Below are 10,816 nucleotides of genomic sequence, written 5' to 3' on the forward strand. Positions count from 1 at the left end.
AACGATCGATCGACCTCGGCCTACATTCACACTCATTAGTAGTTTATAGTACCAGTGCCTGTTTGCGGCACCCCTACTACTAGGAATGTCTTGTCTAACCATATATCTTCAAAAGTAGAAAGGTATTTCTTTTCTAAAATTAAATTGTTTTATTTAAAGAGCAACTGAAAAGCTTTCTCTGATACCAAAATTATGAAATAACTCGGATGATGGCCTTCATAATTCTAATTTAAACCATCTGTATTGTATCACACTGTTTTTAAAAAAGTATGTAACAAAATGTTAAGATTTTGTTCTTCTGCTAGGCAACCACAAATTATACAAAATCTTAATATCAAAAGAGGCCTGGCATGGTAAGGATTCCTCCTGTGACTGTGTTAAATATTCTAAAATTCATTTTCTTTGTCAGTTGTTCGGATTGCAACAGTGACCAAAATGTCGGGGATGGGTCCAGTTTGTGGCACCCCAATGGGACTTACACATTATAGCGCTATTTTTTGTCAAAATGGGTGGAAATTGATGAAATGCATGCAATCTTGAAAAACTGTAAAATCGTGAAGGATCGAGATAATTAATCCAAATAAAGTGTTCTAAGCTAGCTGAAAACTAGTTGGACCATTAAAAATTATTTGGTTTTTGCAAAAGTTTAATGTTTCAAGAAATCAGGTTACATTTTTGTGTGGGGTGCAGCAAACTGGACCTCCCTGCCGCATGCCGCAAACTGAGTCCTCTTGATGGTTTGCAAATTTTCTGCATAACATTGATTATTATGACTAGGGTAATTGTCCACCATACAAAATTGTGATGAAGTGTCAAGAGGCCTTTGGTACCTCTTCCACTAACAAAAAAACAAAAAGAAAAAACAATTTTAATTTCAGTCGCCCGTTTTACCATACTACAAAATACCCTTGAAAAATCCTTAAAGGGACTGTACAGTACTATTTGAAGTGGGGATTCAGGTAGCTGTTATAACATTCCTAAGTGAGATAATGAGAAACCTCTTATGAAATAGGATTCAACGTTTATTTGATGAAAATTGATTTTCAAATGGCTGAGATATCCAGAAAAGTGATAATAATAAAAGGGGTGACAGGCCATGCCTTTTATTAGAATCTCTTTGTTTCACCTTGTTTTTGGATATCTTAGCCATTTCAAAACCAATTTTCATCATATAAACTTTTGATACCCCTTTGAATTGCATGCTCTTTGACATCTCATAGAGTGGTTTCTGAATATCTGGCAAAACATTAAAAGCTAAATCCTCGCCTCAACCAGAACTGTACACACCCTTTAACCTGCTGCAAACTGGTTCTGCTACTCTATACAGAACAAATTCACAGCAGCATGGCGCAGCGAGCACTGCAATTGATGTGAATGTAGCAATCTCATAGTGATCAGAGCAAGTTTTTCTGTTGTATCTTTTAAAAGATAATTTTTCTGTCTTTCTCTCAGCTTGTACTGAGATTGAGGTTTGGGCAGGGGCCTGTCTTATAAAGACTTGTGATAGAAATCAATCACAAGTTTCATGTGAGCTTCAATGCAAGTTGCGATTGATTTGGGGACTTGTGATTGATTTGAAGGCTTTATAAGACGGGGCCCAGGTCTGCACACAAACCCATTTTTTACTGGTCCATTCCTGAAAAAAGTATTGGTCAAACAGTGATTTTTTTTTTTTTTTTTCTGGTCAGGGACTGTCGGACCAGTGCCAGTGTGCAGCATTGGTTTGGGGTTGCTATTCGTTTTGTGTGCAAGCTGGTTGTGTGTGTGTATTTGTGTGAGTAAATATTTGAAATGATGAATTTTCACATACAGGACACCATATGTTCCATGGCAGTGCGCATTACAGTCAGACGTGTGATCTTTAATAATGTAGTGATCCCAGGCCAAAGCGATTGCAGGGAGCTTTTCCTCTTTCCGTCAGCTTGAGCTTAGTTGTAGCAAGACTGCTGCTGTTAAGGCCCACAGAGTGGTTGATGTTTGTTGTTTAATATTTTATGTTTGTGTGTGTGTGTGTGTGTGTGTGTGTGTATGTGTGGTGAATATGTGTGTGCTTTATTTTTCTTCCTAGATCTTTCCTACTAAAATTTAGTTTCATTCTTCAAGTAATGTTACATGTATATTGTACATCTATTTCCTTCCTATTAATCTTTTCTTTCTTTCCTCCCAACTTTTAATTCCTTGTCAATATTATATATTCTATATCTTGTCTATTCCACAAAATTATATTGTTTTGAACAGTATTGAGTAAACCACTAAACTTTACACATTTCCTTGATCACTTTTAGTAATACTGACATTTATATGTTCATACCTTCAGGGTAATATTATTCCTGCTGTTTTTGAAAGAGATTTACAAGTCCAATGATCACTTGTAGTTTTCATGACATTTATTACAAACTATGCTAATATAAAAATGGAAAAATGTTGAATATTCTCTTGAGAGGCTTTCTATTCATCTTTGTCTTGCAGTGACATGTATCACAAATTGTTGTAGTCTTCTCATCTAGCCATGCCAGCACAGAAACTTAAAAAAAAAAAAGTAATAGCTTGTAAATGGCTTGGTTAGTATTCCTCAAACTCTGAGCACTGATTGGTTCTGCATTGCTGCGTTCACTCAATTCTCATACATTTCCCTTTAAATAACTCTTCTCTCAGCCAGTTGAATTAGCAGGCTGCAAAACTGTTGGACTGTTATTCATGTAAGAGTAAATAGAATTTGTGTAAATGTAATAAAACTTCAGACATCTGATCTTGCCTCACTCAGAAATGTTGTGTTCTCTTTAAAAAAGCATCTAAAGTTTGTGACATCAATGTTTGCTCACTGCCAATATGTTGCTCACCTTACATTACAATGCAGGTGATTCTAGGCAATCAGCATGACCTCCTTTTCATCTTCAAAGAGTGTGAGAGCTGCTGCACTACCCCCGGTGTCGAGTCTTGATGAGCCGCGGCACACCTCTCCCATCATGCTGCTGTCGGGTTCCAACAAGCAAAGGAGTGCTTCGGAGAACTGCCTGGCGCTGATGTGGCCTAGTGCCAGCGACGATGGCGCCAGGAGGTCCCTGTCTCCAGTCTCCCCATCCATTCATGGCAATCTGGACGGGACTGTGCACCGTACGCAGGAAACCCTCAGACATTCTCTGAACAATGCCCATGAGGATGGTTCTGTAACATATGACCGGACCATGGATGTGATGGTTTGTCCATCTGGTCAGACAGTTGTCAGGATGAGAACCTCCATGGATGTTGTCCTGTCCACTCCAAGCAGCCGCCCATGGTCACCTCCCGCATCGCAGCACCCGACTTTGCCATACACATTGTACAGTCCACATTCCTCTTCTTTCAGTCCAAAATCGCCCTCTATGGTTGGTTCCAGACAAATGGGCACAAGTCCAGATTCTACCATGTGGCTACATTCTGGAAGTGGTCGTTCTTCCTCTCCTAATTTTCCAGGTATCAATACTCTCAACGCAATTCACATCATGGTGCTTGTATCACTTACTTTAATCTCTTTTAAACATTTTTGCTTGTTTCACTTACTTTAATCTCTTTTAAACACCATTTACGTATGAAGGTGTTAATCCAGGATTAAAACTGGATTGATCCTGGTGTAAAAATGGCTGAACCCAGGTATATGGGATGGACCCAGGTTTAAGACTAGATGCCCCAACTGTAAAGTTGTTTGATCTTCGTGCAGAAGAACCTACCTTTTGATACAAAGAGTAATATCTGAGCACTAGTTATCTTTCCCTCAATTCAGCGAATGCAGATTTTCATTGCTGTATGCAAGCAGGTGTTTACTGTGTAGGCTGAAATGTAATTTTGTTGCTTTCATCTAAATGGACGCAGTAATTGTATTGGATACAGTAAATTTTGATCCAGGGAATGGCCAAGTCAGTAGAGGAGAATCATGAGGTTGTATGTCTTATTTTGTGGAGATTGTATCAAAGCTGTTTCAGTTACAGTGAATACTCTGTAGTAAAAAAAAAAAAAGGCTTAGTTTACACCCCCCCCCCCCCTCTCATTGGTACTGGAGGAAATCCACAAACTCCTAGTTTGAAACATTCCTTGGCAAATAGTTAGCTTGATAAGATTCTTTATGTCCATCAGTTCCATTTGTTTCACTCTTTCAAAATATTGTAAGTGCGTATAAATATTTAAGTTCAGCAAACTGCAACCTTCAAATGTCATATATGGCATCCCTTTTGTTACAATAAAGCAATATCAGTTCCACACTCTGCTAAGGCTCAACACAACATTATTTGCAACATTGGTATCCCACAGAAAAAGAATGCCGCATATATTGATCATTTAGAAACATTGATCAAACCAGCAGACAGCAGAGTGTCTTCATTTCATGATTAATACAATGATTACTCAAGACTTGACTGTACGTGTATGCAGACCAAGAAAAGATGTTTGTCGTCTGACTGCTGTCAGGTCGGCCCATCAGGGCACCACATATCCTGATTGTGAATACTGTGTCACTCAAGGATTCCTAACTTCATTATTTTGAATTTGCTCAGTCTTTCCCTGAATTGTTGCCTTTATGCTCGTGCTTATATGCAAAATTTTGCTCTTTGGGTAATCTTCGTCATATCAGTACACGTTATGGGCAGGGCTTGACACTAACTTTTTCATGTGGTGGCCTTTGGGGACCACCATTTTTTTCACTAAAATTTTGGTGGTCCCAAAAAGATATGTAGTGGCCCAAAATTAAGAAGCAAAAGTAACAATCTACTTTGAATCTTAGTTGCCAGATTGGGCCACCAAATGATAAGATATGTGGCCCAACACCAATATTAGCTGGGCCACTGCTACGTGTAATGTAGAGCCATGTTGTGTAGTTCTCATTTGCTTCTGGAAATAATGCATTTATAGTGAAAAGTAATGGCCATCATTCCACTTGTCTCTCACTTCCATAAATAGGTCGCAAAGTGCAATTCAACCCTGATCATGACCAGAGCTCAGGTAGTCTTCCATCACCAGGACAGTCTCCAAGTATGATCCACAGCGGCAGCGGGGACTCACCGAGAACACTGCTGTCATCATCTATCAAGAAGAAAGGTCCCCGGAGGAGGAAAATCTCAGGCAAGGACAAAGGCGACAGGGTGCGGTTCTCTGGAGGAGCACAAGAAATCCTGGAAGAGGACCATCCAGAGGAAGATGTCGCCAGTGGGAGTCGGTGCCCCTGCGTACGGCTCTTCCTGCTGGTGTGCATGGCAGCTGTGCTACTCGCAGTCCTTTTCTACCTCTGCCTCTGGCTTGTTGCGCAGCATCGAGCCAGTCCAGCTGTTGTTGTTGGTGGAGAAACCCTTGAGACAGTCCTGCACAGCCAATTATATGGCCAACCTATCGTTGTGAATGTCTTGCCTAAATTGCTGTCAAGATTTTTAGCCAAGGATGCCAAGGACCAATCCACTGTCATTATGTTCCATGGACAGCCAGGAGTTGGTAAGACTTTCGTTGTGGACATGATGGGAAAGACATTGTTTCCCAAAAGTGCCGGAGAACAGTGCATGCTGAAATTTCTACCTTCACTTCTAGAGATCAGGGATCACCTTGTAACAGCCTATGACTACTCTGTTGCACTGGAGGACTTCATTGACCAAGGGAGAGTCCTGTATAGATCATGCCCCGTAGTCCTTTATGTTGTAGAAGATCTGGGATACGACAGCGCTGCCAACCTCTTTGAAGCCTTGGCATTTACTTTGAAGAGTGTCCGCAAGCGACAAGCATCTCAGGAGCAAAAGATGGCCTTTGTCCTCATCACAAACATTGGAGGAAATGCGATAGTAAACTATGTCATGGAACAGTTTCACAAGGACAGAAAGAGAGAGGATATAGGCCTGCAAGAGCTAACTCCTATCTTAGAATCAGGTCACTCTGTTTTTCCAAAATCGGCACCCAAGGACTTGCCCACTGGTGTTGAGGAAGACACAACCAAACTTGAAAGTGTCTACACCCAACTGCTGGCAGTTGTCGACAGTCACATTCCATTTCTGCCATTGGAGAGACAGCACGTCCTACTGTGCATTCAGCAGGCAGCAGCACAGAAAAATGTGACCCTAGCGAGGGAAGACATGGAGTGGATTGCGGATAAACTTTCTTACTATCCAGAAAATGGGCAGTTCTCTTCCTCAGGCTGCAAGAAGGTTGAAGAGAAGGCAAATCTTCTTTCTGAGTTTGTGCAAACTAGAAACATTTGACCATTAAGAGTACATATAGGGGCATTTCCGTGAGTTGTGCGACATGACCACCAAAATTTTACCCGCATATTTCAGGACAACTGATAATCTTACTTTGTTAGCCATAGTTTGAAGTGTGTGAAACCAACTTTACCTTTAAGAAAAGTTCCCTTTTGTGCATTTTTATACCTTTTGAAGCCAGAAAGCATTTTTTGACCTAAAAATCCCTAAAAATGCATTTTTGTTGCTCTTTGTGATTATTTTTTATATTTGAGGCTCAAATCAAACTTTGTTTGGTTTTACAAATCAAAAATATATTAATCTAGCAGAAAATAAAGTGGAGACCTCGCATCAAGATATGTACTTCGGACACCAGCATGCTCTTACATAGCTCGAGAAGCTGCTGTAACGTGAGTTACCGAAACATGAACTTTTTAACCTAGCAATTTTACTATGCCCAACTGAGACATGGTATTTTGGATTATCAAATAACTATGCAGCACACATCCAAGAAATATGATGGGACTTATAGTCTTTGCTTCAAATTCTCGTAACAGAGGTCTTAAAATTGTAACGTGAGTTACCATGTAACGTGAGTTACCACAATGTAACGTGAGTTACCGACATGATTTTTCTTTAATACCAAGAAATGATATGAAGGTTGTGATTGTAAGTAACCAATGAGTACATGATTCATGAACTCTTGTATTAAGATTCTATTTCCAGTAGATTGTTATTCTCTTGGTCTCTCTCTATCACCAAACCAACTGGTCTACATGTACAATGTATTAATTACACATGTTCATCACATGTTAACTTCCGAAAGAAACTGTTCCATATTTACTATTCAATATTACAGTGCATGTATACTGATCTGTTACAAAAGTTGTTAAAAGACATTTCTTCTAAAGCTGCATGGACCTTGTTCCAGCAAATTATCAAAATTTTGTGATAACTATTAATAGCCTCCTGATTGGGATAATCACTGCATGATTACTCTTGAAAAGTTCTTGTTTTTGTAATTCAAGTGATTACTATTTGACATTTCATAGTTTATACCTACCTGTATAGACCAAAGCCATTGTTTATGAGGCTGAAACATTTACATGTATGAACAGAATTTTAAGATTGGAGCTCGCTTCCTGCTATTTTTTCTGAGATTTTTGAGAACTGAACATTGTGAATTTGACACGCTTATGTGTTTTATACTATTCTACTCTGAGGTTTTAGCTATACTGTTGCAAAATCCTACAATGAAACTTTTCCATGTTTACTATAATTTACTTTACATGCTGATCTATTACGAAAAACTTGTTGAATGTGAACCTCATTATCAGACATTTTCTTTAAGAGCTGGACAGTCATGTACCTTAAAGCAAACTATCAACATTTTGTAATATTAATACAACACACAATGTAGTTAGCCTCCTGATCACAAAATATTTACTATTCATGTTTTTCATTGGGATTTACTGCTTCAGTCTGCTTGATTACTCTAGAAAATACTGGTATATACTTTTTGCATGTATGTACAATTTAAATAATGGCTACTTGACATTTCATAGACCAAAGCCATTGTTTTTTAAGGCTAAAACATTTATGAACATGTTTTATTAAACTGATCAATACTGGTAGAAGATAACTAAAATTTATCTGCAGTTTCTGTCATTCAAGTCTAATTTCTGTACCAGTTTCGTATAAGAATTTGTAAACAAATCAAACATACAAACAATTGATTATTGAGTAATTCAAACAATTATCAAATAATTGGAATATAAATTGCATTGTTTAAAAGTTAAAAGATTTATTGAAATATTTCATTTCTGAACCTTTAAACTCGAGATCCACAGACTACATGTACATGTCTCTAGTCTCGTGACTCAGTGTATTAAATGGAATAGTTTATGGATGACTTGTTTTATCTAGCCTGAAATCCATTTAAATCTAGTAAAAAAAAAAAAAATCAAATTCTCAATTAAATCCTCAATTTCTGATGCATTTGTTAACTGGAAAAGAGTGTAATTTAATGAAATAGACTCTGTTTCATATCATTTTGTTGAATACAATTTTTGTCTCAGTACAAATGAAAGCTTGGAAAACGACTCAATTAAAAATGAAATTTATCTTCAAGTTGGTATTCTAAATGTAAAGTTTCCTGCCTTTTGGTAATCTCATGGATAAAATGGGATTAATTACTATCAGATCAATGTTCAAATCAATTTAGATTCTTTATTCATGGAGTTTGTTTGTGAAAAAAGTTGTCTTGGTAAGTTTTCTTTGGATTATTAAGACAAAAAAATCGTCTTGTGATCATGTGGACAAACTGTAACGTGAGTTACCGTAACGTGAGTTACCGCTTCACATGACGATACCTGGAGAATGTAAGACAATTTGAATTTTTACCATACTTGGTGATGTATGTTGTTAGTCCATGACTTTGACACAATAGACTTTAAAGTCTCTCTGTTTCTTGTTTGAGGAAACTTTTGAATTTAAGACATGCCAAATTTTTGCATGTCTAAATTATGTAACGTGAGTTACCGACATTTGTAGTGTTTTTTCTCATAGTTCTCATAAGAGTCTGTGGATGTAATGCTGCTGTGAGGTAGGATGGAGGTGCATGATACTCATTCACATATAGTAACTCATATCACTAATTAGGTTTTAAGGATATTGATCTCAACAACCTAATTTTGAGTTCAAAATGTAACGTGAGTTACCGTGGAAATGCCCATAGAGTGAATGAAGTGACCCTTATCTATTTTATATATTGTCTGAGGTTAAAAGTCACCTTCAGACTTTAGGAGTATCTGCTTCTGAAACAAAACAAATGACCCCATTGAGGGCATTGCTACATAATTAATCTTGTCTATTTTGTATAACTGTACCAGAAATAAGTTAATTACAGAAAGATACGTGAGGGGCATACATAAGGGCATAGTGGCGTAGAGAAGGATACTACTGCAAAAAGATTTTTTTTTTAAAGTGAGATATTAAATAGAATTGTAAGTTTGAATATACTAAGCAGGTTAGACTTATTTTGATTGTTTTCTTTGATCTTCCACAAGTTTATTGTGACTTTCATGGCAAAGTTGTAGCTGAATGATCAAACTCTAAGACCAAATGACAGAATACTAGAAAGTCTTGGTCATTCAATACCAAATTCTACGAATGATTGTCAGAATGATATATTGTTATCATTGTAATTAAGTGGCCAGCTGTGTATAACACAAGCTTGCAAACCCTAAAAATATGACCATTTTTTTTTTTTTTTTTGGGGGGGGGGGGGGGGGGAGCTTTTCATGAATCAATTCCTCCGTGAACAGTCAAAACCAAGATTACAGAAGTTCTGCTGTGAGCATTTGAAAGGGCAATGAACCCAAAATTTATGTGTGGAAGAGAATACTGGAGGGAGTATTAGATTTGCAATGCGGACATCAAATTGAATGCACTGGCTGTTCTCCTCTCTCCCTGCGTCGTGTTGCAAAATAGCTTTAGATTTTGTGAAGACGCAGCCTATATGAAGTGAAATGGTCCACCCATACCAAAATTGCATCAAGCTTTAGTGAAGACGCAGCCTATATGAAGTAAAATGGTCCACCCATACGAAAATTACATCAAGCTGCTATCTGCGTCATGAATTTGAGTGAACGCAAAAATGGCTCGGCACTGATGTTAAAACTAAAATCTCGCGAGATCACTTTGATAAGTGATTTTTTTCCCTTTTACGTCCGTAGCAAAAATGTAAAGCTCTCTAATAACAATTGCATGAGAACACATCAGTGAAGTTTGAAGAAGAGACTGGACAATGTGTTCAAAAGTAATTCTCAGTATCGCCAATACCTAGGTGCCGTGCACAGAGCAGCGTGCAGTATGGGATAGCTCAGGGGACAAACTTGCCCCGTTTTGGCTGCACATGCACTCAGGTCACAAATCATCTTTATCCAGGGTTATTTTTTTTGTTGAATATTTCTTTACTTTCCATCATGTGACCAGCACATTGAAGCCTTGCAGTAGTGAACCATGACTCTAGTGACTGCAAATCAGTAAAATTGTGAAATTTTAAAGGTCTTTTTAGTTGACTTCTAAGCGAAGAAGAGAGCAGCAATGAAAGAAAGCAGACAATTATTGCATTGAATTGCATTGGAACTAAGACACGCGCAGGACAACCGGAAGCGATAATGGCAGTGAGGAATCCCACACTGCATCTGTGACAGGGCTTTTAAGCATGCGCAGAAGTTTTCTGTGCATTTGCAGTACCGAGAATTGTAAAAGTTTCTGTACTGCCATCACTGCATAAGAAGACTACGATAATTGCTGATATTGCAGAAGTACAATGATATAAAGAAATTATAAAGAGAATTATCAATTTTTTTTTTAATGCTTGTTGATTGTGATGTTATTCCCATGCCTTCCAAAAGATAAGCCAAAGGCTTTTTCATTGTCCTATATAAATGTACACACATTGAATTCTCTTTATATTTTCTTTGTTATTTTGTTCTCAAATTTATTCATATTTGTGATACCAAATATGCCCAAATTAGATCTGTTTGTGAAACTCTTCTATTTCAGCTGTATTTGTCATGTTGTTTGTGTATGGAATAATTATCTATAAACTGAGACACTAG

The 10,816-nt window shown here is 37.7% G+C and overlaps 1 protein-coding gene across 1 annotated transcript; it reads left to right on the forward strand.

Moving 5' to 3' along the window:
• The first annotated feature begins 2,871 nt into the window (after nucleotides 1-2,871).
• LOC139721815 (uncharacterized) lies at nucleotides 2,872-6,209 on the forward strand. Its single transcript, XM_071633138.1, has 2 exons — nucleotides 2,872-3,453; nucleotides 4,930-6,209. The coding sequence occupies exons 1-2, from the start codon at nucleotides 2,877-2,879 to the stop codon at nucleotides 6,207-6,209; spliced, it is 1,857 nt and encodes a 618-aa protein (XP_071489239.1). The 5' UTR covers nucleotides 2,872-2,876.
• Nucleotides 6,210-10,816: the final 4,607 nt, after the last annotated feature.

This window comes from Diadema antillarum, unplaced genomic scaffold (genome assembly GCF_040938485.1).
Source record: "Diadema antillarum isolate AM-2024a unplaced genomic scaffold, OU_Dant_1.0 scf00000151, whole genome shotgun sequence".
NCBI lineage: Eukaryota > Metazoa > Echinodermata > Echinoidea > Diadematoida > Diadematidae > Diadema > Diadema antillarum.

Coding starts and splice junctions, on each gene's coding strand:
- LOC139721815 (XM_071633138.1), top strand. CDS start 2,877: ATGACCTCCTTTTCATCTTCAAAGAGTGTGAGAGCTGCTGCACTACCC. Junction 3,454..4,929: donor TTCCTCTCCTAATTTTCCAG/GTATCAATACTC, acceptor TTCCATAAATAG/GTCGCAAAGTGCAATTCAAC.